Consider the following 27,287-nt stretch of genomic DNA (forward strand, 5'->3'; position numbering starts at 1 on the left):
TTGAAAACATGGCTCTGCAGTTCACCGACGCGGATTTCCAGGCGGCGTGGAAGGAGCTGGATGAGCTGCAGCTGGAGGGAGGATGGGAGTTTTTCACAGAGAACGCGGGCATCAAGATATACCGACTTTACGACAAGGTAAATAAAACCAGATTAACCGCGTCTTGGGACAGAATTGGTGTAGAAGTGAGTGTTCGATCCAGCCCAGTCAGAGGCAGCAGCTGCCCAGTCGGCTGAGTGACTGGAAACCAGCTGGACTGGAATCTCAGGATTCAGGAGTGTCTGGTCGCATTTCACTGTTCAGACACAGAAAGTGACTCATGCTGCCTGAGCACACTGGTCTGATGAGTTCCAGAGTGAACAGTGGGATCTTTCACTGACCATGATAGAATTTAATTCATTAATTTCTATAATAACTACTTTAATGCACTTCTCACTCAAGCAGGAACCTCCATGCCAGCTGGATCTGTGCAGGAAGGCTCTTTAGTGCACCTATGTAGGGGTTAGGAATCTGAATGTCACATGACTCTTTCTTTCTTGATCAGTGTTCCAATATTTATAGTATACTGAAGTCACTATGCGCCTTCGCTTGTTGATGCTGAGATGCTTTTCTGCTCACCATGGTTGCCCGGCTCTCACCAGTGTAACTGTTTGCATGCAGCAGCTTCGGCAGGCTGGCTAAACCTGGTGAGGGTAACCGACGGGTCTCGAACCCTCGGTGAGTGAAGGCCAATTTATGCTGACAACGCAGTCCTCGCAGATGGTGTCGCAGATGGCGTCTGCGTAGCCCCCCCCCCCTTCGCAGATGCTCTGCGTGCACCTCCCAAAAATTGTGACCACCGCAGAAGCCTCGCAGACAAGAGGGCTCTGATTGGTCCACTCTACATCCGCTGTACACGCACTTCCGCTTCCCTACTTTCCCGGTTTGTTTTGTTTTCACTGCTGCCATTTTTAAAAGCACGAGCGAAGATGGAGCAGCACGAAGAGCGGTTGATCGAGGAAGTGAGGAAGTACGTACATCTATACGACTCCAGTTCTAGTCATTTATAAGTAACCGGAGGATAAACACTCCACTAACCACACCCACCAACTACTCCTAGCGACTTTGCGCCCCCTTGCATTGTGGCGGTGAATATAATCGCGCACGCGTATTACTCCCCGCTCAACGATAAATTACAACTGTCTGCGAAAAGCTATCTGCGAAAGCCTTGTCGCACGAGCATGCAGAGGCCCTTAAGGATTGCCTACCATTTTCATGCGAAGACTGGTGCCTGGGGAGATGAAACCAACAGGAAGGTTCAATGGCTAGGAAGGCGGTTCCAGCAGGCGCTGTGGAACACTGAGAGCAGAGTCCTGGTCATCCACTGCAGCTCAGGATGTCTCCAGACATAAGTCAAGTTTATTTGTATAGCGCTTTTAACAATAAACATTGTCGCAAAGCAGCTTTACAGAATTTGAACAACTTAAAACATGAGCTAATTTTATCCCTAATCTATCCCCAATGATGAAGCCTGTGGCGACGGTGGCAAGGAAAAACTCCCTCAGACGACATGAGGAAGAAACCTCGAGAGGAACCAGACTCAAAAGGGAACCCATCCTCATTTGGGCAACAACACACAGCATGACTATAACATTAACAGTTTTAACATGAAGTCAGTTTTGTTGATGTTATAAACTCTTCATTGATGGAAACTTGAGTGCAAAACTTGAGTACAGAACATAACGGTTCTCTGTGCCACTGGGTCAAGGTCTCCCTGGCTGAGTGAGTAAGTGGGATTGCCCTGGTGCAACGGCTCTACCACTTCACGCACAGGTTCCGTTGTGTGGTTATATGAGTTACTGTATGCCTTTTTGGCAAAAAATAAAAGCTCAAACCAAAACCAATCTGGTCGTTTTCCTCCGACTTCTTTTCTCAACAAGGTGTTTGTTTCTACCCACAGAACTGTCGCTCATTCAATGTTTCATGAATTGTCGATCAAACCAGTTCATCTGGCTGAAACCGACACCCATTCCACAGTGAAAGACAGTCAGACTTCACTATATGAGATCACAATTTTTCCCGTTCTGATGTTTGAACATTAACTGATAGGGTTTAGAGATCATTATATCTTTACTCTCCCCTGTTGTGTTCAAAGGAAACGGGTCTTTATGAGTATAAAGTGTCCGGCACGCTGTCCAGCTGTTCTCCAGAGCTCTGTGCAGATGTTTACATGGATCTGGCCTACAGGAAGCAGTGGGACTCTTATGTCAAAGGTAATGTCAGACCAAGTGATGTTTCTCAAACAAGGGTGAAGTAACAGTGTCCGTTTGTAAAGCGTTCCCTGACCTTCTTGATGCTGTGGATTTTGATCCATCCATCCATTGAAATCTATTTTTTTTTTTCATGAAAGTATGTCCCTTTACACACTCATCCAGAAGGGTAATTTTGCACAAGGCCATCTGTCTACAGCAGAAAAAAATAAAATGCATCTGGAAAAATCCCAAGGGAGTCTGGAGCCAGATTCGTGACGTCACCTGCGGAAGCGCCAGCAGGCTGTGCGAGCTTTGCATGGTTTCAGTGCACAGCCTGTGTACACCAAGCGCTCCCATTTCTCTCTCATTGTCTGGTCTTTTGTGAAACGATGAGTACTAATCCCATCAAGATTGGTGTTGCTACACCCTCCTACGATACATCTGTTAACCATTTTAATAATTACATGATAACGTTGAAGAAATTTGCAGAAAACCACCAGATCGTTTTCTCATAAACAAACCAGCGCTGATGTAGGATTCAGAGGGAGGCGTCCCGCAGGTGATGTCACGAAAATCAATGTTTCCCAGGAAATCCAAATGCCAAGTTTTTTCAGAGGCGGACCAATTCGCCTCAAACGGCTTGATTTCAACTGAATTTTTCTGGTATTGCGCAAGGTAAAAAAAATTGCACAAAATGTGACAGATATTTGACCAAAGTTTAATATAAAATAGGAGAATTATGTTGATCTTGCTCCTGAATTTACCCGTGATATGCACTTTAAGGTTCAGAAAGGGGATAAAATCCTGTACTGGATGTGTTCTCCGGATTAACGGTGATCCGCTGTGGAGAGAATATTCCAGAACATTCCTTCACTCTGCTCAGATACATGGAGTTTAGTTAATGTGCCTGGATTTAAGAGTGATGGGTTGAATGATCATCAGTCCTGAGTTCCTACGTTTTGAATTGATCCTTGGCTCATGCTTGTATTTTTCCACAGCGCGCACACGCACAAAGGACACTAAAGGTCGATACACACATCACACCTTAGACACTCCCCAAACCAGAAACACAACCTAACTTCAGTGCACTCGCAGCTCACTAGTCAGGGTGTAGTGCCCTATGTAGTGTGTGTTCATGGTGCTGTCAGTGCAGTATCTTAAACAGTCCAGAGTAGTAGGTGCGTGATTGTCTGACTTTGTTGATCATTAATTGTTCTAGCTCTTGGTTTGTTGTTGTTGTTTCGGTGTCTTGTGGTGATTAGTTTTAGTGACCTGAAGTGTTTCCCAGAGGGAAGTTTCTGGAAAAGCTGGGAGCTGGGGTGTGTCCCCTCAGTTGAGATGTTTTGTGAACATTTCCTTACTCGAGCTTGGTGGACGTCCTGTAAGGATGTCAGATGATGAGCTTGATGTTAGTGATTTGAATAGAATAGTGAAGTTGAGAGATCAACAGTGTGAAAGCTGAATGGGAAGAAAACCTCGACATGTAGGTATGTGACAGTCCTGGAGCTCCAGACTAAAGAGAATATGGTAAAGCCTCAACCTGATCTTTGATGGCTTTTGCGATTGAACGATGTCTGTACACACGTGTAGCACTACATGAAACCTGATCATAAGTGCAAGGCAATGTATCTCAAACACAACCACTGCACAGTGACATTTGTATCTTTATTTCCATTTTATATATATATATTTATATTATATAAAAATTTTTTTTTTAAACCCAGCACTTACTTAAATAACATGGGATTATTTACTAACACTGTAGCAGCCCTTGGCATTAAGAACAGCAGCAGAGAGTCTCTGACGGGTGTAGATGTGTTTTATTCCTCTTGAACACGAGTATAGCATCAGACACCGAGACAACTAAAGAAAACAAAACACAAACTAAGATAGATAGATAGATAGATAGATAGATAGTGTGACTAAAGTCATGGTGATTTGCTCGAATTCTTACAAACTGGGATGTCTGGTCACTGAACCCTATAGATCTGAAATGGTAGGAGATACAGAATGACACTTAGTGAGGAGAAAAATCCTGTTTTTCATGGATCATTCCAGATCAGTGATCCAGATCAGCACCAAAAGTCGTAGCAACATAACTCGGCCCAGAGGGATTCTTCGTGTGAAATAGCATCCTAAAAACTATAGGAGAATTATTATTATTATTATTTTTTTTTTATTATTAACCTTTTATCGTGTGCAGAAGAGCTCCTGGAGCACAAACTGCTGAAAAAGTTACTGCTGAAACAATTTGTTTATTTTCAGTTCTCAATGGATTTCAGTTCTGATTGTTTCATTTGAAAGAACTCGACCTTCTGAACAACACTTGCTCATTGTATTGCCAATGTTTTGCTAACGAACTGCTAATGAGGTCACCTTAAGTTTTGGGACTTCAGTTCTGATAGATGTTTTGGGTCGATCTTCACTCGGGGAACAAAATTGAGTCCTTTGTTGATGTTCCTGTTGTAAACAGTTAGTGGTGGAGGTTTGTCCTCTCTCTCTCTCTCTCTCTCTCTCTCTCTCTCTCTCTCTCGCATCACATTTCAGTTCTGTTTGATGTTTTGGTCATCATGGTTGGTTTGATGGCAGGCCAGATGAGCTCCTACACCCCTGACATTCTGGTTATAGTACGTTCTCATGGAATTTTTATTTATTTATTTATTTTTTATTCTATTCGGCGTTATCCATGTGTTTATTATTCCAAATTGTGTTACTACTTTTGCAAAGCCTTCATCTTATTCCACTATTTTACCAAGTAACATATTGGGATGGAAAGTGGTTTTTGTCAGCTTTCAGTTTTTATTCTTACAAATCGGTTGACCGTTTAAGGGACAGATTTTTTTTTTTTTCCCGTGTCTGAAACCACAAACTTGTTCACGACTCACTATATAGGGAATTACTCTATAGAGGACTATACAGTGAGCTCATTGGTAAAATGAAAAAAAGCTTTTGGACACTACTCCATCTCACCATTATTTACATCGTTACTATTGCAAAATTAAAACGTGCCAGATCAGTCGGCTGGTGGGTTTCAAAATAATAAATACATGCGTGTGTTTTTGTGATAAATCCATATTATACTGAGCGCATTTCCCACAATCATTACAAAGTACCTGCAGCTTTCAGTTCTTTTAAATCAAGGCTGAATACTTTCTTCTTCGCCGCTGCCTTTTATTAAATCACATTTGAGACTTTTAATTTGATTTCTTTCAGCGTGACCGCAGTGCATGATGGGATATATTGCTTGGTTAGTGACCATCAGTTGTACACTACTTTTCATGATGCATTGTGGGATACTATGAGTGCACTATATAGGGTGTAAATAATCCTCAGTATCGTTTCGGACAGCGCTACAAAATGGCGTCCTGACTATATAGTGAGTAGGGAGCGATTTCGGACACAGGATTTGTTGTTTTATTTTTATAGTTGTATTTCCTCCATTTGCTCTCGAAGTCTTCTCAACGTTCTTGGTTCACCTTTCTCTTCAGTTTCTTCCTTCTGATCCATGTCTTCGCGGTTATCTTTTGAGGAATGCCCTACAAGTACAAATAATCAGTACCACGATCCAAATAAGAATTTGCAGAATTACCTGCGCTGACCTGTTGAACTCTCCTCATCGTGTTCAATACTCTCGTTAATTTGAACATCTCCATCTGGAGCTGTATCAGGAACACCAAAGACTCCTTTATAAGGTGTTTCTTTTGTTGCTTCATTCACAACAATCTTTATTTTCCCTATAAGCAGCTTCCCTCAGTACTGCTCACCACTGGGTTTCTCGTAGACTTTTTTTTTTTTTCCCTTGTGGAATATTCCGGATATTCTGTTTTACAGTACGGAAAGTGCTGTGCCTTTCTATAAGACCACGTGTGGATGGTTTTCTTAGGACTCCATGGACATGTTTGATTTCATAAGCTCGTTTTGAAATTCTTTCCTCATTATCTCTGTGGAGTTTTGCAGGAAAACCAAACTGGCAGTGTAAACTGCTCAGGCTCTCCACCTCTCCTCGTGCTTCTCTCCAATGCCGAGGATGCAGCCAAGAAAACTCAGTCATGATCAACTGCATGGAAAATCCAGTGCTGATTGTTTTGTTTTTACAATTACATGGAATTTATTATTTTTTTAATATCCATGAGGTCAACTTTGTAAATGACTCCGAAATCCAGATGCTTGAATTGGTTCCTGGATTTTCTGTTTAGCGTGGCTCGTAACAGCCTTTCACTCTTCATGAGGAGAACAAACGGAGACAAATATTTTGACTGTCTTGCAAAATCGAGGCCAAGTTCTCCACAGATTTCAGTTTGATCTCTTCCTCGCTGGGCGACTGTGCTGTGTTTTTATGGAGGTTCTTCTTTGGAATGACCTTATTCAGGGGCTTCAAAGTTTGGGAGAATAGCAGGGTACAAATAATTTACAGCAGGGTGCAAAATGGTAAAATGTCTGCCAGCGGCAGACATAATGCACGCAAAGCGTGCACGTATGTATGTGTGTATATATATGAGAGAGATGCAAGTACGACGGGTATTTGAGGCGGGTCGTCTAGCTTAAGCTTGATTAGCGTTGTTACGCACGCCAGTGTTTCCCACAAATTTTGGAGACTATGGGGGAGGTGCGGGGTTTGTTTAAAATTGAGTGATATGTTAAATATTAAGTTATTACTGAAAAACTATTGATTAAAAAAAAGACACTGAGAAATGGGCCTATAAACAACTTTACCAATATAAAAGATTACCAGGACTACAAAAATGCAGAAAAATAGGCTTTACTTATCCAAATGCACCTGTTGGTTCAAAAGTTAAAGTGCAGAGAACCTCACAGCACAACATGAAGTTACCTTAAAATATAATATAAATGCCTCAGCTTTCATGTAAGAAAAAAAAAACTATTAATACTAGTGCTGTGTGCAGGCAGTCTCTCCTGAAGACTAAATTAAACAATAATTATAAACTAATAAAATAAATGGCTCAGGCTTCATAGAAGAAAAAAAAAACAAATTTGAACAGGATCTCACAGTATGATGCTGAAGCTGCCTAAACAATGGAAAATAAAATACCATTTTGGCAAAAACGTTGGCATCCATTAATTTCTTGTATTAAGTAAAAATATGTTGCCAGATACTGCTGACGTTTTACAGCCCAAAATATGTTCAAAACCCGCCAAAATGCACTTAAAACCGCCCAAATTGGGCGGGAAAATGCGCAATCTGGCAACACGGGCAGCAGTAATGGCTGCATTCGTGTCGAGGATGTAAACACAGTTGACGCGGCAACGGACATACATGACATCTCATCTCATTATCTGTAGCCACTTTATCCTTCTACAGGGTCGCAGGCAAGCTGGAGCCTATCCCAGCTGACTACGGGCGAAAGGCGGGGTACACCCTGGACAAGTCGCCAGGTCATCACAGGGCTGACACATAGACACAGACAACCATTCACACTCACATTCACACCTACGGTCAATTTAGAGTCACCAGTTAACCTAACCTGCATGTCTTTGGACTGTGGGGGAAACCGGAGCACCCGGAGGAAACCCACGCGGACACGGGGAGAACATGCAAACTCCAGACAGAAAGGCCCTCGCCGGCCACGGGGCTCGAACCCAGGACCTTCTTGCTGTGAGGCGACAGCGCTAACCACTACACCACCGTGCCGCCCCCATACATGACATAGTGGATGTAATTTACGTTCACAACTTTTTTTTTTTTGGCTGTCAGAAATATTTAATATTAAATTTTGTGACTCGACTGACAATAGCCGGCGGCATAACAAGCCATAGCCGGTGATTTGCCGCCGGTGACCGGCTACTTTTGAGACCGCTGCTTATTATCGTTGGTTAATAGTCTTTCACCATCAGCCCTCCATTTGTTCTTTTCTCTCGTCGCAAGGTTCGATTGGCGGCTTTTGTTTTAGAGCCAGTTTACAATTTTGTCATTTAAAAACTCATCCAGATGTGTTCACTTACTATTCCTCTTTTTTCATCTCTTTTCATTTTGCTGTTGGTGGAATGTTTCAGAACTACAACACACTCGCTCACTGGTTTCACCTTCACCGTCCGCCATATTGTCAAGTCTGAAGATTCTTGAAATGCTTGAGCTTAAATAAGTAGAATGTCGTTAGAGAAATGAATCGATGAATAATATAATGGTTTAGTACAATCGTTGCAACCGAAAAGTGGTAAAGTGGTGGATGTCAAAGTGGAAGGTCCTGAGTTCGATTCCCAGCAAGGACAGTAAACAAGAATCATCAGGAGATGAGGGAACTCTCCACCCCCAGCCCCCACATGAAACCCCACTCTAAGTTGAATTGGTTGCCATGGAAATACGGAAAAAATGGAAATCACCGAAATGTCAAAAGGCACAACTCCGAGTCACTGAACATAACGGTCAGGTTTCATGAAAAAAATTCCTTATAGTTTGAGTTATGCTCCAGAAACTAATGTTTCTAAACAGATTGATGGAGTGATGGCTGCATCCCTGCATTATATGCTGGGGGATAAAAATGGAGGTAAAAAAAGCAAATTAACTCAGACGAAAGATGTGTATAGAAGTATAATAGTGTGTAGAGAGGTAGAAGATATAAAGGGGTGAGTGAGAAATGAAGGGGGGGGGAAAAGGGGAATAGAGTGGTTATGGAAGTGTTCTCATTCTTTTATTAACCCCCTAAAAAAATCCTCCACCCCACTTTTTTAAAAAATTTTATTTATTTATTTTAAACGAGGACCCCCCCCCCCCAAAAAAAAAAATCCCTTTTAAAAATGTCGTTCTAAGGGTAGTACCTCACTGGGCTGCGACAGCCCGCGACTAGTTGGAGACACAACAATTGCGATAAAATGTGAATTAACGACAATTTTCACTTGGAATCACACTGAATTGATATTCGCATATTTTACCGCAATTGTGTCTCCAACGAGTCGCAGGCTGTCGCAGCTCGGCTTTCCCTCGGCAGGCAGGGAAGTAGAGGAAGCCTCACGGAAACTGACTTGAGAAGGGTTCGTGACGGCTTTGCGACACCAGCGATGCATTTGCGGCTATTTTGAGAGAAATTGTGTCGCACGAATTTTTTGAACATGTTCAAAATTTCAGCAATGAAGGAGCGACACTTTGCGACTCATGCAAGGAAATTGAGAAGCCCCGCGAATGTTTCAAGACACTTTTGAAACTCTCTCGTGAATGACGTTCGCGAGCTGTCGCAGCCCAGTGAGATCCTGGCTTAATTCACCGAGGTAAATCTAAAATCATCTGATTTCAAAAATCACCTGTAACAGATTATATTATAATTTCACTGGATACGAGCAGTCGCACGATCTGATTGGCTACTCTACGACTCGGATATCAGCTCGTATACCATGAGTAGAGAAAAACAAAATGGCGGAGCGTGTTGCTGAACCAACCGAGGATGAAATAAAAACTCTACTCGAAAACAAAACCCCAAAAAATACAAAAAAAGCAACAAAATATGGAAAGTGTTTGATGGTAAGAACTTTTTTTTTTTCAAGAATTATTGCATTTTTAACAAATTGCTCCTGTTATTTCGCCGGTTTGTTTATATTCTAAGCGGAAATGATTTTGTCAGAAGTTTTGTATAAAGTTATTTATTGCATTTGCAAAAAATAGAAATGTTTCTCAAAATCCAGTGACTGTGGAGCCAGTAAAACCGTTATTCCACTCAATCTTGTACGTGGATTATAGCGCTATCAGCTCATGTGCGACTCGATTTCGTAGAATAGCTTTTTTTTTAAATATATATATAATATAAATAAAAATAAACTGTGAGCTGAATGGAGAAAGCTTCTTGCTCGATGTGTCGTATCGTGTGATTTATGATGTAGTAATTTTATAAGAAGTCTGTTACTGTAAGATCATGGGCTTGACATCACATTTGTTTTTTAGCAAAATGCCGGTGTACTAAATAACATCCCAAATCTACTGTTTGACTGTTTCTCCTGCGCTGTGTGGCGTCTCATTCCGCTGCCTCACTCTGAGCTGTGAAAATGACTCCTTGCTGCCTTTTTGTCTTGTAGTGTCTTTCTGGAACCTTCTCGAAGCGTTGCACAGGTAAAGGGTGTGACGAAGGTGTGTCCGTGTGTAGTCGAGTTCCTCACCCTGTGCTCGTGTTAGCGGTGTGTGTAGCAACTCCTAATGTGATAAATAAAAAACAAAACACTGCACAGGTGACCATTTGTGTGGATAAAAAAAGAAATTAGTCATAAAACAGCTGCAACTCAAACTTTTTTTAAATCTATTTATTTTTCAGTGTTTCACTGCGGGTGTTTCTTTTATAAATTGCTACGATAGGGATGAAAAAGGGAACACGCACGCACAAAGTCGAAACATGTCCCAGATCCTGCAGTCAGAAACAACTCGAGGGCAAAAATGCAAGGAGAAAAGTCCAGATGTGGACGTGTGCCCATGTAAACGAACTTGGCCTGCGTGCTGGGGTTCTCTGGGACAGGAACCTGTGGAGATGGAGTGTGGTGTGGCTGGAGATGGGCTCGAAGCTCCTCCGTGATGGCGGTTTGGTGAAAAAGTGTGGGTGGGTGGAGTCAGCAGAGATATTTCCAGCTGTGCTCTTTGCCCCGGTGGTGAACAGGGCAGTTAGTGATGGGAGCCAAGAGCAGATGATCTCCTCAGACCTGGTGTTAGAAAGCAAGGAGGCAGGTTCTGATGGAGGATGTCACAGTGAAGGCAGAGCAGAAGTTCAGTATGATACACCATGAGATGTTGAGCTTCTTGAGACAGAATAATACAACCCCGATTCCAAAAAAGTTGGGACAAAGTACAAATTGTAAATAAAAACGGAATGCAATGATATGGAAGTTTCAAAATTCCATATTTTATTCAGAATAGAACATAGATGACATATCAAATGTTTAAACTGAGAAAATGTATCATTTAAAGAGAAAAATTAGGTGATTTTAAATTTCATGACAACACCACATCTCAAAGTTGGGACAAGGCCATGTTTACCACTGTGAGACATCCCCTTTTCTCTTTACAACAGTCTGTAAACGTCTGGGGACTGAGGAGACAAGTTGCTCAAGTTTAGGGATAGGAATGTTAACCCATTCTTGTCTAATGTAGGATTCTAGTTGCTCAACTGTCTTGGGTCTTTTTTGTCGTATCTTCCGTTTTATGATGCGCCAAATGTTTTCTATGGGTGAAAGATCTGGACTGCAGGCTGGCCAGTTCAGTACCCGGACCCTTCTTCTACACAGCCATGATGCTGTAATTGATGCAGTATGTGGTTTGGCATTGTCATGTTGGAAAATGCAAGGTCTTCCCTGAAAGAGACGTCGTCTGGATGGGAGCACATGTTGCTCTAGAACCTGGATATACCTTTCAGCATTGATGGTGTCTTTCCAGATGTGTAAGCTGCCCATGCCACACGCACTAATGCAACCCCATACCATCAGAGATGCAGGCTTCTGAACTGAGCACTGATAACAACTTGGGTTGTCCTTCTCCTCTTTAGTCCGAATGACACGGCGTCCCTGATTTCCATAAAGAACTTCACATTTTTTTTTTTTTTTAGATATTTTTTTGGGCTTTTTGCACCTTTATTGGATAGGACAGTGTAGAGACAGGAAATGAGCGGGAGAGAGAGAGACGGGAAGGGATCGGGAAATGACCTCGGGCCGGAATCGAACCCGGGTCGCCCGCATTCATGGTATGGCGCCTTAACCACCTGAGCCACGACGCCCCCAAAGAACTTCACATTTTGATTCGTCTGACCACAGAACAGTTTTCCACTTTGCCACAGTCCATTTTAAATGAGCCTTGGCCCAGAGAAGACGTCTGCGCTTCTGGATCATGTTTAGATATGGCTTCTTCTTTGAACTATAGAGTTTTAGCTGGCAACAGCGGATGGCACGGTGAATTGTGTTCACAGATAATGTTCTCTGGAAATATTCCTGAGCCCATTTTGTGATTTCCAATACAGAAGCATGCCTGTATGTGATGCAGTGCTGTCTAAGGGCCCGAAGATCACGGGCACCCAGTATGGTTTTCCGGCCTTGACCCTTACGCACAGAGATTCTTCCAGATTCTCTGAATCTTTTGATGATATTATGCACTGTAGATGATGATATGTTCAAACTCTTTGCAATTTTACACTGTCGAACTCCTTTCTGATATTGCTCCACTATTTGTCGGTGCAGAATTAGGGGGATTGGTGATCCTCTTCCCATCTTTACTTCTGAGAGCCGCTGCCACTCCAAGATGCTCTTTTTATACCCAGTCATGTTAATGACCTATTGCCAATTGACCTAATGAGTTGCAATTTGGTCCTCCAGCTGTTCCTTTTTTGTACCTTTTAACTTTTCCAGCCTCTTATTGCCCCGTCCCAACTTTTTTGAGATGTGTTGCTGTCATGAAATTTCAAATGAGCCAATATTTGGCATGAAATTTCAAAATGTCTCACTTTCGACATTTGATATGTTGTCTATGTTCTATTGTGAATACAATATCAGTTTTTGAGATTTGTAAATTATTGCATTCCGTTTTTATTTACAATTTGTACCTTGTCCCAACTTTTTTGGCATCGGGGTTGTAAGTAACATTTTATTTCTGTGCGTTTGCAGCTGACCTGAGGGCTGACTGTCGTTCAGGTGGATGAGGACAGGACTGCTTTTCTTTTCTTTAATTCTAAACTGTAGGTTTGATTTTGATGCTGAGGATAAATTGATGGCTGTGTTTGTGTGTGTGAGATCTCTTTAATGTATATTTCAGTGCCAAATTTTTTTTTCTCTCTCTCTTAGTTTGCAAAACGAGACAGAGGTGGGGATTTCCTGTAAATGCAAACAAGCTATGTCTGTCTGTGTGTGTGTGTCTGTGAGTGTGTTTGAATGTGTATTGTTTGTTACACACTAAACAGCAGTGTGTATAAAACCGTACACATGCGTGTCACAACATTCCCCCTCGTGATTTATGTCGTACAACAATGAAACAATCAGGCTGTAACACTGCGCCCATGTGGAGCGTACTTCCTCTCTGATCATCTCCAGCTGTGTGTGTGTGTGTGTGAGAGAGAGAGACTTTAACCCTGTAAAGTCCAGCTGAATATATGATCAACCTTTTAAGGTGGTGATGTTCATGAAAGTTCATCAGTGCAGATGTTTTCTGTAGTCAATGTGTCATTTATTTATTTATTTATTTATTTATTTATTAACTTTTTTTTTCCCCCTCCCACAGCGCTCTATGAGCAAGACTATGATGGACAGAAGGTGATTTACTGGGAGGTGAAATATCCCTTTCCCCTGTCTAACAGGGACGTATCCTCAACACACCCCTCATTACTCATAGCACTGACTTGAGTGTGTGTGCGTGCGTGCGAGTGCGTGCGCGTGTGAGTGAGAGAGAGAGAGACTTTACTCCTCCTTAACCGTGTCCCCCTCAGTACGTGTACATTCGGGAGCGCAGGGACCTGCAGGTGGATGGGAGGAGGATCTGGGTGGTGCTGGCCAGGAGCTCGGCCGTGTCTTGGTGCCCTGAAAAGTCCAGCGTGATCAGGGTGAAGGACTACAAGCAGACCGTCGCCATGGAGACCGATGGAGCCCAGGGCACTAAACGTAGATATATAATATAATATATAAAATACACACACGCTGCTGTTCATTTCTGCTTGTCTGAATCTCTGATAATCACATGACCTTAAAGTGCTGATGACACGAACATGACTCTATGCAATTTCTTAAATAAACTGTACAACATGGCAAACATGTTAGATTTCTGTTATAATTACGTGAAAAGAAGCTGTTACGCGAATATCCAACTTTTAATTGCACAGCGCAAGAAAACTGGGTCCGTGGCTCGCGGCCATGCTGTGACGTCAGCGGAAGAACACGCTGCGGTTCACTGGCTGTTCTACTCAATGGAAATGGTGCATGAAAACGCCGGTGAACTCTCTAGTGCTAGCTCTTCAACAACCAAATACTGGTACTTTAAGCAGTGATCATGATGGCATGATTTTATCTGATTTTAAATAAATGAGATTGATAATAATGTGAATGTTCACAACTAGTACATACAAACTCTGCAGCTGCGTCATACTCCGCAAAAACATCAGCAAGAACCTACAGTATAAATGGAAATGCAATACACTAAGCTCAAATGACTTTTGGAAAGTATAATTTTTTTTTTTTTTAAAGATATTTTTTGGGCTTTTTTCACCTTTATTGGATAGGACAGTGTAGAGACAGGAAATGAGCGGGAGAGAGAGACGGGGAGGGATCGGGAAATGACCTCGGGCCGGAATCGAACCTGGATTTATGGTATGGCGCCTTATCCACCTGAGCCACGACGCCCCCGAAAGTATAATTTCTAAATTTTTTCTACATATTCTTGAAGTCGGTCATCGGGGTACTTGCTACCGTTCCCTAACAACGCATGGCAAAGGGTAAAGTGTAGTGCTGCTACGAGTACTTGCTAAAGCCTCCGGTGGAAGATCCTCGATGTGCTGATAAGACATACAGTTCTATATAACACACAAGTGTCACGATAATCACAAAACAGATGCAAATTGTTAAAATACCTAATTTTTAAGCAATCATGTGTTGATCTCTTCCGAATAGAATCTATGATAGCCTACCCTCTTTACCCTTTGCCTCTCGTTGCTAGGCGGCAGTTACATGAAAGCCACAAGCTTTCACAAGCAAATACATAACTATCATGCCGACTTTATGATTATCATGAATGTGTACTCTATGATGTGTAATCTATGAGCGCTCTGGAGCGAGTGACTTCCAAGATGGCTGCGCAGACCGCATGGTTACTATTTTTAGCATCATGTTGGAGCACTCTATAGCTCTACGTACCTTTATCTTATGTCGTTTCTCAACACATGTTCTGACAGGAGGAGTCTTTGGAGGAGTCGCCTTGTCCCAGGCGACTGCTGGATCCGGCATAGCTACGAGTAGACCCCCTCCGGAATACTGTAGGCACTGCTGATGGTAGCAGCACACGTTTGTGCTGAACTGCACACCCAAGAGATTCTTTTAAGCTGGGAAGGGTGTCAAAACCATCCAAATCGAAGTGTTCAGAGCACAGGACGGATGTTGGTGAGGGCTCCCACTTGTCACGAGTGTGCCTGACTTGCCTCACCCACTTCGCATGCAGCTCGGGATCTCTGGGAAACTTGAATAAACTTACCCCATCCTTGTGGGTTTTGGAGCAAAAGCCAGCAACACAACGCGAAGTACATAAAATAATGTCTCTAATAAAAAATACTAATAATGATAAACTGAACACCTGCCGCATCAACAACAAACTGGTAAGTTAGGAGGAAGGTTCTTTCGCTGACGTCATATAGCCCCTCCTCCTCCTCTTTCGTCTCCTGGGTGCTGCAGCCCTGTCAAATTTGCCCAAATAGCCGCGTTTATCATAACTTGTAAAATAGGCGCCTTCGTGAATTAATATATGGATCATCGGGAATTACTTTTTATGTTATAAAACATCGCCAAAGATGTCAAAAACGTGTCATCAGCACTTTAAAACCCCCTTTTTCTCTTGTGGTAACCATGGCGACAGTAATGCCAAGCGAAAGGTAAACGCAGGATATGAAACAAATACAGATGCGTACACTATAAATCCCGCAGCTCTGACTGTAGCGCAGGTTTATATTAATGCACTTGTTCTAATGTTCTGGTTTCTATAGTAACGGCTCGTTCCCAGGGATGATGAAGTGTACTGTAAGGAGAGCTGTGGAAGGAGTCTCCAGTGTCAGTGCTTTCTAATGGTGATGATACACGGGGCAACTTTTTGGGCAATGTTGCCGAGCAATGTTGCTGGCAACGGGCAACTAGGTGAGACTCAGGGCAACTAACAATGGGCAACGGCAGTTTACAGTTAGCTAAAAAAAAAAATTGATGTCTTAATTTTTGCTGTGACCATTTAATCAAGCTGTCTGTTGTTTTTTAGAGCTTTGGTGAGGTAAATTCCTCCATATAGAATATTAAAATAACTTACCGGCGTAAAAACAGATGAGGAGTCTCTCCATCTCTTCACTCCACTGAAACTGAGCGGCCGCCATATTTGTTTGAAATTTCTGATCCGAACCTCACCGGAGGTCACGTGACTTGATACTCGCGTTCTGATTGGCTTATCTCAAAAAGTTGCCAGAGATTATCAAAACCATTCAGAAAGAAACAATGTTGCCCAATCTCAATAGAAAAGAGTCAAAACGCAATTGCCCAGCAACATTGCCCAAAAAGTTGCCCCGTGTATCATCACCATTACAGTCTGAGGTGAAGCTGGAACTGGACAGCCGAGTTTACAGAATCACCTGCTTTTAGTTGAAGTTTCTCTTCATCGGCGTTTAATGATGTCGTGCTCCTGTAGGGGGCGACACGGAGACGGCATCAAGACATCAAACTTTAGTTTCGCCTTCACGAAACGTTTAGTCGAATTAGAAAGTGGGAGGGGGAAGGTAAACCAGCAGGGGGCGACGAAGATGCTACAGCGAGTTTCTGTTGTTTTGAGCGACCTCGATCACCCACTTTAATCTTTCTTTCTTTCTTTTAGTCTTTATGAACTACTTTGACAATCCTGGAGGGAACCTCCCAATGTGGCTCATCAACTGGGCAGCGAAGGTAAGCAGCTTTAGGATAAAAACATGCTTAAAAGCCACGTAACTTGGATCGAGGCTGATGTTGATGGCTGTGTTTCTGTGAGCAGACCGGAGTCCCAGGCTTTCTGAAGGACTTGAAGGACGCCTGCAGTAAATACACAAACTACTGCAAGAACAGGAAGTGAAGTGCACTCTGACCTCCCGTTATCCCTCTCTCCTCTCTGTCTTCATCTCTCGTATCCTAATCATGAAGAATATCCACGTTCAGGGCCAGTTACACTTAATCAGGGCTTTTAACGATATGACTGTTGGAAGAAAAACGCGAGCTGTACCGCGGTCATGACCTGCTGTTCGAGCTTCTCGCTGGAACATTACATCATGACGACGTTGTTCCTTCAGTGAATTTGGAGCCTTTTCGTCTAAAACGCTTGTATTAGATAATTGATTATTTCTGAAGATTGGGTCTGTTCATCAGCACACGAGCTCCACAGTCACGTGACACTAAATGCCCACTGCACGTGGTGTTGATCTCCTTACGCTTTCTTCTCCATTCTACACAAGTCCTTATTTATTTATTCATTTATTTTTTGGTTTGTTTAGCATGTGGTCCCGTGGAACATGTTCCTGCTTATGTGCGCTTATAAAACAGGACTCCTCTACAGACTTGAGACCTTTTATTTAAAGTCCTGATTGTTACTCGCAGTCATGTGTATACTTTTTTTTTTTTTTGCCTTTCCACCAGCAGTAAAAATTCTCCCACTGTGCCAGAGTTAATTAGCATTATCACAGTGATGAAATAAACAGGCAGCACGGTGGTGTAGTGGTTAGCGCTGTCGCCTCACAGCAAGAAGGTCCTGGGTTCGAGCCCCAGGGCCAGCGAGGGCCTTTCTGTGTGGAGTTTGCATGTTCTCCCTGTGTCCGCGTGGGTTTCCTCCGGGTGCTCCGGTTTCCCCCACAGTCCAAAGACATGCAGGTTAGGTTAACTGGTGTGACTAAATTGAGCGTAGGTGTGAATGTGAGTGTGAATGGTTGTCTGTGTCTATGTGTCAGCCCTGTGATGACCTGGCGACTTGTCCAGGGTGTACCCCGCCTTTCACCCGTAGTCAGCTGGGATAGGCTCCAGCTTGCCTGCGACCCTGTAGAACAGGATAAAGCGGCTACAGATAATGAGATGAGATGAAATAAACACTAATTACACTCCAGAGATCAGTGCGAGTTAGCGCTCCTGTCCAGTAGGGGGCAGTAATGTGTATCTGATAAGGAAAGGCAGAAAAATCTGTAGTTTATCCACAAATATTACACCACACACCAGGATCAGCACCAGTGCCTTTATTCTCTGAAACCCTGCAGCTATTTTCGAGTCATTTTATTTCCTCAAATTCTCCCAAATCTAAGTGTAAAAAAAAACATCGCTGTGATGCGATGTGACGTAATGTAGCGGCTCGTTTTCATTCAGACTCCTGTTACACATTTCGCCACGACTTTAAACTGCTTTTACAGTCACGTTGACGGTAACATGTGACATCAGCACGCTGTATAGCTACACCAAACAGGAGCTAGTTGGCTAACAGCTGCCTCGCAAATCAAATCGCAACTAATCCTTTTGGTTACAGTCACGAGGTTTTGAGAGAGAGAGAGAGAGAGAGAGTGTGAGTGAGTGTAGTGTTTTTCTTGGTAAACTTTTCAAAAACCTAAGCAAAAAAGCTTGCACTTTTCTGCCAAGAAGTTTGTTCTGCCATCTTCCCCCCCCATCACACATTACTGGGTAATATCCAACATCGAGGATACATCAGTGTAACTTCAGCTGGGGCACCTTGAAGGCTTCTGAGAAGACAGGAAACGAGATTTCAATCTGTTTTGGATGGTCCTTGATGCCTCTCTGTCTTGTTAGACCTCCCTGTGAGGCACTGAGGCACTGTTTCATGCATCGCTGTAGTCCTGAGAGCATATAGAGCAGCTCCCCCTGCTGGCTGTATGTGATATTGCTGACGTTCACATGGATGAAATCTATACTACTAAAGGAAGGAAGGCTGTCTGTCTGTCTCTCTGTTCAACCATGGAATGATTGTGAAATTCTCTCTCTATTGTACCAAATGTGAGCAAATTCGGATCGTTTGTTTTCTAAAAGTGCTAAAATACCGTGGTGAGTAATATTTGTCGATGTCCACCCTGAGCCCCTCTGTTCCGTCCCTGATCTCACACTCAACTGATTGAAGATCCAGGAGGTTTCTAACCCAGCCGGACTCATTTCTACACTGTTCCACTCCATGCTGTACTTTTAAACTCCCCTGAATTATTATTTTATCTTTTAAGAAAACTCTAACCCATGGTTAATACTGAAATCGCTCCATGATGGAGAGATGGGAATACGGTGCACTTTGTTTAGGAGCATGCTAATGTATCTATGAGAAATGTTATGGTGTACACTGGAGAATATTTTTTATTTTAAATGAATGGTTTTAAGGTTAATCACGGTATGATGCTGAATTTTGTACGAGATGAATTAAGGTTTTGTTTAAAGGGGCAGTTCAGGAAAAATCTGCTGTACACTGTATGTATGATGTTCTTCTTTCTGCAAATGGAGTTTATCGGGATGTTTTTTGCTTCTTTTTTCAATTTTGCACTGGAGCTGTGTGAGGCTGGGCTTGAACACTGAAATATTTCCTCATAATGAAGCAAAAAAAAGTCACTGCTCAGGAGCTATCCATAGAAAACAGTGATGTTTCAGAATGTGTATTTGAAATGGATGTAAATGTTCCTGTAATCCACTTTATTTCAAAGTAGAACCCTTTTTTTTTTTTTTTTTCTGTCATCCCAGATTCTGATATAGACTGGTACCAAAATCCAGAATTGAGACACCCAAAGGCATTTTTGAGACAAAGTCGGCAAACAGTCTTATTTTGTCAATTTGGGTGTGCCGAATTCAAATCTGCAATATGCCGAGCTCTATCTGACCTCTGTTGACCTCTAGAGGTCATTGAACTTTGGGCCTGTAAACGTCTCAGCTGAACCCAGTTTCTCAGCTTTCTAAGGAATGAAATGTACTAAAATGATTAATGAAGTTAGCAAATGGCCTTGTTTGTTAAATGTTTGGGTGCTGAATTCATTTTTAATTTGTAAGACGACATATGACCTCTGATAACCTCAAGGTCATTAAACTTGGCCTATAGGCCTATGCATTTAAGGGCATTTTTAAACTGACTTTACTCCCCCAAAAATAATATGAACAGACAAAAAACAAATAGAAAGGAACAAATACAACATTAAATGCCAGTCCATGTACATGTGACTTTACTTTTTGTTTTGTTTTAAACGGGGTAAAGCCTTTACAAAAAAACAAAAGAAAAAAACTCTCATATATACTAACCCTGATTAACCTGTATACCCTGTATGCCCCCACATTTTGTATGCTGCTGAATCTGTCCTTTTTTCAGTAGCTTTGTATAAACAATAACCGCTAAATGTAATGCAATGTTATGTAAGGTGATCACCTCGGCATTCTCATTGTGAAAAGTAAGTCACATGTACATGGACTGGCATTTAATGTTGTATTTGTTCCTTTCTATTTGTTTTTTGTCTGTTCATATTCTTTTTGGGGGAGTAAAGTCAGTTTAAAAATGCCGTTAAATGCATAGGCCTATAGGCCAAGTTTAATGACCTTGAGGTTATCAGAGGTCATATGTCGTTTTACAAATGAAAAATGAATTCAGCACCCAAACATTTAACAAACAAGGCCGTTTGCTAACTTCATTAATCATTTTAGTACATTTCATTCCTTAGAAAGCTGAGAAACTGGGTTCAGCTGAGACGTTTACAGGCCCAAAGTTCAATGACCTAGAGGTCAACAGAGGTCAGATAGAGCTCGGCATATTGCAGATTTGAATTCGGCACACCCAAATTGACAAAATAAGACTGTTTGCCGACTTTGTCTCAAAAATGCCTTTAACTCCTTAAATAAGCACTTTTTTTGAATTTTGGTACCAGTCTGATACTGAACCTTTTTAATTATCCAATGAGCGCTCAAAGAAGAACCTTAAACACACACATTGTACTGTTTTTTAATTTCCACCCATGAAAAGTCTAAGATGGACAAACATCAACAGTTCCAAAGTACTGCTCGGGTATAATTACAAAGTCATTAGTTTACACGCACGCAAGCGCACACATACGCACGTACATATAAATAATTTGTTGGTTATGATGATGAATATTTACTTCTTTGTAAAATTTTAGAATGTATTAAATACACGAGTTGCTGGAGATGCAGTAAAAGTTAATCGTACAACAAAGTTTCCAAACAAACATGCACGACATTTCAGATATATTTTCTGTCTTTAAAAAAGAGGGCTTATTTCAAATATTTTCATATCCTAAATATATATTTTTTGAAATCTTTTTACTTTTTTCCTTCAGAATACAGATCTGCTGTTCTTTTTCACATTGCTGTGTTTTATTTTATTTGACTTGAAATCGGTTTCCTGTGCATGACTACCTCTCGTACTGTGTGTACACTTCAATCCGCTGTATTGTGGTGTTTTTATGATTTTTTTTTTTCCTTTCTTCTGGGTTCTTTGTCTCTGATTGCAATAAAATGATGACTTGAAAGCCCTCCAGTGAATCCCATCTTTGTTTTTTCTATTTTGACCTGATGATCTTATGAGACTTTGATCAGATTTCAGCCAATCTAAAAATAAGTCTGTTTGAAAATGTTGACGTATAAAGTGTTTTAAATGATTAGTGCTGCATTATACAGAAAGTGTACAGTGGTGCTTGAAAGTTTGTGAACCCTTTAGAATGTGATATTTCTGCATCAATATGACCTTCACACAAGTCCTAAAAGTAGATAAAGAGAACCCAGTTAAACAAACGAGACAAAAATATTATACTTGCTCATTTATTTATTGAGGAAAATGATCCAATATTACATATCTGTGAGTGGCAAAAGTATGTGAACCTCTAGGATTAGCACTTAATTTGAAGGTGAAATTAGAGTCAGGTGTTTTCAATCAATGGGATGACAATCAGGTGTGAGTGGGCACCCTGTTTTATTTAAAGAACAGGGGTCTAACAAAGTCTGATCTTCACAACACGTTTGTGGAAGTGTATCATGGCACGAAAAAGGAGATTTCTGAGGACCTCAGAAAAAGCGTTGTTGATGCTCATCAGGCTGGAAAAGGTTACAAAGCCATCTCTAAAGAGTTTGGACTCCACCAATCCACAGTCAGACAGATTGTGTACAAATGGAGGAAGTTCAAGACCATTGTTACCCTCCCCAGGAGTGGTCCACCAACAAAGATCACTCTAAGAGCAAGGCGTGTAATAGTCGGTGAGGTCACAAAGGACCCCAGAGTAACTTCTAAGCAACTGAAGGCCTCTCTTAGGCCACATCCACACGGCAACGAGATGTTATTTAAAAAAATATCGCGTCCACATGGGCAACGATCAGTAACATATCAGGTACATATGGCAACGCAACGCTTGCTGAAAACGATGCAATACACATGCCACACCTCTACGTGCACTGTAAGACGGTCCCATCGAAGACACCAGAAAAATAGAAGAAAAAAATCTTGGCACGGACGCATGCGCACAAACCCCTTCTTCTTCCCTTCACACAACAAGAAGAAGAAAATGGCTGCGACCACGCTAGAAAAAAACAACCCTCTTGTCTGGACCGATAACGAGGTGGAGTTACTCCTGCGAGTGACTCTGAACTACAAAACCTCCAAATATCAGGAGAATGTGGACTGGGAAACATGCCAAGCCAAGTACGGCGATATTACGCTCGCCTTTCGGCAGCAATATACCACCGGGGACATGGCTGCCGGGAAGGACTTTCCTCACGACCCCAGCAGCATCTCAAAGGCCCAGATTACTGCAAAGCTGAAGGGTATTAGAAATAAATACCGGCATGCCGTCGACTCTGGGCGTCAGAGTGGCCACGGACGTGTGGTTTTGGTATTCTTTGAACTGTGCGAAGAGATCTGGGGTGGATCGCCTGGAACCGACAGCATCCCATCGGGCATCGAGAGTGCTGATTTGGTGGAAAGATTGGTGGAAGATTCGGCCTCCTCGACATCTGATTCTCCCTGGTCGTCTGTCGAGCTAGAGGTTTCTTCGGCTTCCACCGTGTCCAATCCGTCTGCTGCAGAGGTCAACCAGCGGAGAAATTTGCTTCAGGTAAGCAAGCACATGGTTTCATGATTTCAATCTTGAAGGCCTACTTGCTGTGAGTTATATGTTATGCTACTTCAAAGCTGGCACGGTGTAACGTTTGGTATGCTCATGTTGCTTTAGGGTGTTGCAAGTGGATAAAGGACAGCCAAGGCACTGTTCTTCTTCCATAAAAAGCTTTTACTCAGTATAGCTAGTTCATTTTGAACATTTAAAAAGCCAACATGTTTCGGCCTCACTCCAGGCCTTCTTCAGGGCTTAAAAATACAAACTGCTTTAGGGTGTTGTTGTGGAGTGTTTGCTACTGGTGATGCATTCTAAAATGTATAAACTTTGTTTTTTAAGGCAAAACTAGAAAGCCACAGAGGGGACAGGCTGAGGAGGAAGGCCCCAACGGATGCAACCGTGCAGGAGGATCTTCAGATTAAGAGGAGAATGCTGCAGCTCATGGAGGAGTCGGAGAAGCGTGCCAATGAGAACCTGGAGCGGACGAACAACAACATTGAACTCATCACGAACACTATTAAGAATGGGTTCGAACTGCTACAGACACTTGTGCTCCAGCAACAGCCACAAGCCCCTGCTCCACATCTGTATAGGCCATACATGCCAGCGCACCATGCAGCACCACCTTACCTGCACACACCGCATCATCATGCAGATGCATACACACCATTACACACCACTACAAGCAACACACCATCACACACCACCCCATCACACAGCGCTCAACGTACACACACTGCTCCAGGTTTCTCGTACAGAAGGGTACTGCTGCAAGAGGATGATGTGGACACAAAGTGCCTCATTGTGCCTGCTAGTTTAATTTTATTTATGTTATGTAGTTTTATTAGTGTGCATAGTTTTATAACTTTTTTTTTCTTATTGTGTGTGAACATTTCTTGAAGCATTTTTATTTAATTCATATAACTTTTTAAATGGTGTGTGAACATTTTGAAAATCAGTCTTATCCATCTCATCTCATCTCATTATCTCTAGCCACTTTATCCTGTTCTACAGGGTCGCAGGCAAGCTGGAGCCTATCCCAGCTGACTACGGGCGAAAGGCGGGGTACACCCTGGACAAGTCGCCAGGTCATCACAGGGCTGACACACAGACACAGACAACCATTCACACTCACATTCACACCTACGCTCAATTTAGAGTCACCAGTTAACCTAACCTGCATGTCTTTGGACTGTGGGGGAAACCGGAGCACCCAGAGGAAACCCACGCGGACACGGGGAGAACATGCAAACTCCGCACAGAAAGGCCCTCGCCGGCCACGGGGCTCGAACCCAGACCTTCTTGCTGTGAGGCAACAGTGCTAACCACTACACCACCGTGCCGCCCCAGTCTTATCCAATAAAAAAGAAATTCAAGAAATGGTTCAGTTACTTGTTTATTTAAAAGAGAAGCAGTATACAAAAGTGAATGCAATGCAGTGGTTATTACAGTCTGTTGAAGGGTCCTCTGACCCTTTTCCCCTCTGCCTCCATTATAGTCAGGTAACTGTTGCTTTGTGTGGAAGGCTTTACTTTCTGTTCATCAAAGCAGGTGTAAATTGTCTGTCTGGCAGGTAAGTCAGGTTGATGTGTAAACAATTTCAAAATATTCTTATCCAATAGAAAGCAGGCAAGAAATGGTTTGAGTCACTTGTCTATGTACAACACCCGCACATTTTACTAAATCCACACTAAAGAATTCTATATACAAAAGTGATTGGTACATTAAAAAAGCAGTGAACAGAAGTGACAGTGGTACATACTAAAAACTGTTCAAGGGTCAAGGAACTTTGTCATCACTCTTCTGACCCTTCTCCCCTCGGTCTCATTACAGTCAGTCAGGAAACTTGCTTTGTGTGGAAGGCTGTACTTCCTGGTCACATTGTACAGCACTCACCACACAGTGTTCATCCATGGTCTCACTGGTTTCTTCACAGTAGTTGTGGAGAGCAAAGCAGGCATAAATTACACAGGGCAAGTCACTGAGGTTAATGTCCATTGCTCTTCTCAGGGATGCAAATCTGGCCTTCAGCCGACCAAAAGCACACTCAATGACCATGCGTGCCCTACACAAACAAAACCCAAAGTACTGCTCTTGTGGCGTGGAGCCACCATTTGAATATTCCTTCATCAGGAAAGGTAGTAATGGATAGGCTGGGTCACCCAGGAGAAATATGGGGATGGGTTCCTCATCATCCACTATCTGCTTTTTCAATGTTGGAATCTTGCTGGTTTTAAAGTAGGTGCTGATCTTTGAATTTGCAAACACTCGTGCATCGTGTGTACTGCCAGGCCACTTTATAACTACATCCATAAATCTGTACTTGTAGTCACACACTGCTTGTACATTTAATGAATGTTTACCCTTTCTGTTGATGTAGTCCATGGCGTGGGATGATGGCTGCTTGATTTCAATGTGGGCCCCGTCAACCGCTCCCAAACACTGTGGCATGCCATGTACACGGTGAAAGCCAGACACAAGCTCCTCTGCCTCGGGTTCTGTGAAGGGCAGCTTGATATATTTCGGACCGAGGTGGAGAGCGATGGCTTTGCATGTCTGCCTCACGACGACGGAGACAGCCTGCCGTGACAGGCCGAAGGAGTTTGCCGTCTTCCGTAGCCTTCCCTCGTCGCTCAAGTAGTACAGCATACAAGCGACCTTCTTTAACGGTCCAATCGCTTCTCTCATGTTGGTTGTTTGGCCTTCAATATGAGGACGAAGTTCTTTGCTCAGGGCCACAAGTGAAGCTCTGGACATCCGAAAGTTCTCTCTCCACTCTGCGTCCACGACAACACCATTCACGAAGTTGTCCCACCAGCTACTGGTTCTTCCCAGTCTCACCCAAAATCTTCTTCTTTTGGCCCGTCTAGTTACACGCCGTGGTGGGTTTAAAAGAATCTGACGCGTGTGGCCGTGTAAGCATCTCCGCCGCTCGCCTAGTCGCTGCAACTCCTCTAAATTTTGTTTCAATAATACGAATAAACTTAGCAGCGTCTGCAGCACTGAAGGGCCGCCATTGTTGTTGTTATGAATGAGGCGCGCGAGAGTCATGTGGCTGGTCATGTGGCTGTGACGTCATCGTAAACAAATCCGTTCTACTCATCCAGATGACTTCACAACGGCAACGTTGCCAGATCTTTCCACTCTGGAACCCGTTCTCAAAAGATTGCGTTTTGGGGCACCCAAAATGCCGGTGCCATGTGGACGCCAGGCCTAAACGATAAACAATTGTATCGGATTCACCTGAATCCGTTGCCGTGTGGACAGGGCTTTAGATTGGCTAATGTTCATGAGTCCACCATCAGGAGAACACTGAACAACAATGGTGTGCATGGCAGGGTTGCAAGGAGAAAGCCACTGCTCTCCAAAAAGAACATTGCTGCTCATCTGCAGTTTGCTAATGATCACGTGGACAAGCCAGAAGGCTATTGGGAAAATGTTTTGTGGATGGATGAAACCAAAATAGAACTTTTTGGTTTAAATGAGAAGCGTTATGTTTGGAGAAAGGAAAACACTGCATTCCAGCATAAGAACCTTATCCCATCTGTGAAACATGGTGGTGGTAATATCATGGTTTGGGCCTGTTTTGCCTCATCTGGGTCAGGACGGCTTGCCATCATTGATGGAACAATGAATTCTGAATTATACCAGCGAATTCTAAAGGAAAATGTCAGGACATCTGTCCATGAATTGAATCTCAAGAGAAGGTGGGTCATGCAGCAAGACAACGACCCTAAGCACACAAGTAGTTTTACCAAAGAATGGTTAAAGAAGAATAAAGAGAATGTTTTGGAATGGCCAAGTCAAAGTCCTGACCTTAATCCAATGGAAATGTTGTGGAAGGACCTGAAGTGAGCAGTTCATGTGAGGAAACCCACCAACATCCCAGAGTTGAAGCTGTTCTGTACCGAGGAACGGGCTAAAATTCCTCCAAGCCGGTGTGCAGGACTGATCAACAGTTACCGCAAACGTTTAGTTGCAGTTATTGCTGCACAAGGGGGTCACACCAGATACTGAAAGCAAAGGTTCACATACTTTGCCACTCACAGGTATGTAATATTGGATCATTTTCCTCAATAAATAAATGACCAAGTATAATATTTTTGTCGCATTTGTTTAACTGGGTTCTCTTTATCTACTTTTAGGACTTGCGTGAAAATCTGATGATGTTTTAGGTCATATTGATGCAGAAATAGATTCTAAAGGGTTCACAAACTTTCAAGCACCACTGTAAATGTGTGGCAGTGAGAGCAGGTCAGTCTTTCCATTTGTTCTTCGGTGATGGAAATAGTGTGAGAGAGCCATCTGGTGGTTG

At 42.7% G+C, this 27,287-nt stretch overlaps 1 protein-coding gene across 1 annotated transcript; it reads left to right on the forward strand.

Moving 5' to 3' along the window:
- Positions 1–19,682, forward strand: pctp (phosphatidylcholine transfer protein). Its single transcript, XM_060904320.1, has 6 exons — positions 1–137; positions 2,135–2,252; positions 13,420–13,499; positions 13,625–13,796; positions 16,747–16,814; positions 16,900–19,682. The coding sequence occupies exons 1-6, from the start codon at positions 9–11 to the stop codon at positions 16,975–16,977; spliced, it is 645 nt and encodes a 214-aa protein (XP_060760303.1). The 5' UTR covers positions 1–8; the 3' UTR covers positions 16,978–19,682.
- Positions 19,683–27,287: the final 7,605 nt, after the last annotated feature.

The sequence above is a fragment of the Neoarius graeffei genome, chromosome 22 (genome assembly GCF_027579695.1).
Source record: "Neoarius graeffei isolate fNeoGra1 chromosome 22, fNeoGra1.pri, whole genome shotgun sequence".
Taxonomy (NCBI): Eukaryota; Metazoa; Chordata; class Actinopteri; order Siluriformes; family Ariidae; genus Neoarius; species Neoarius graeffei.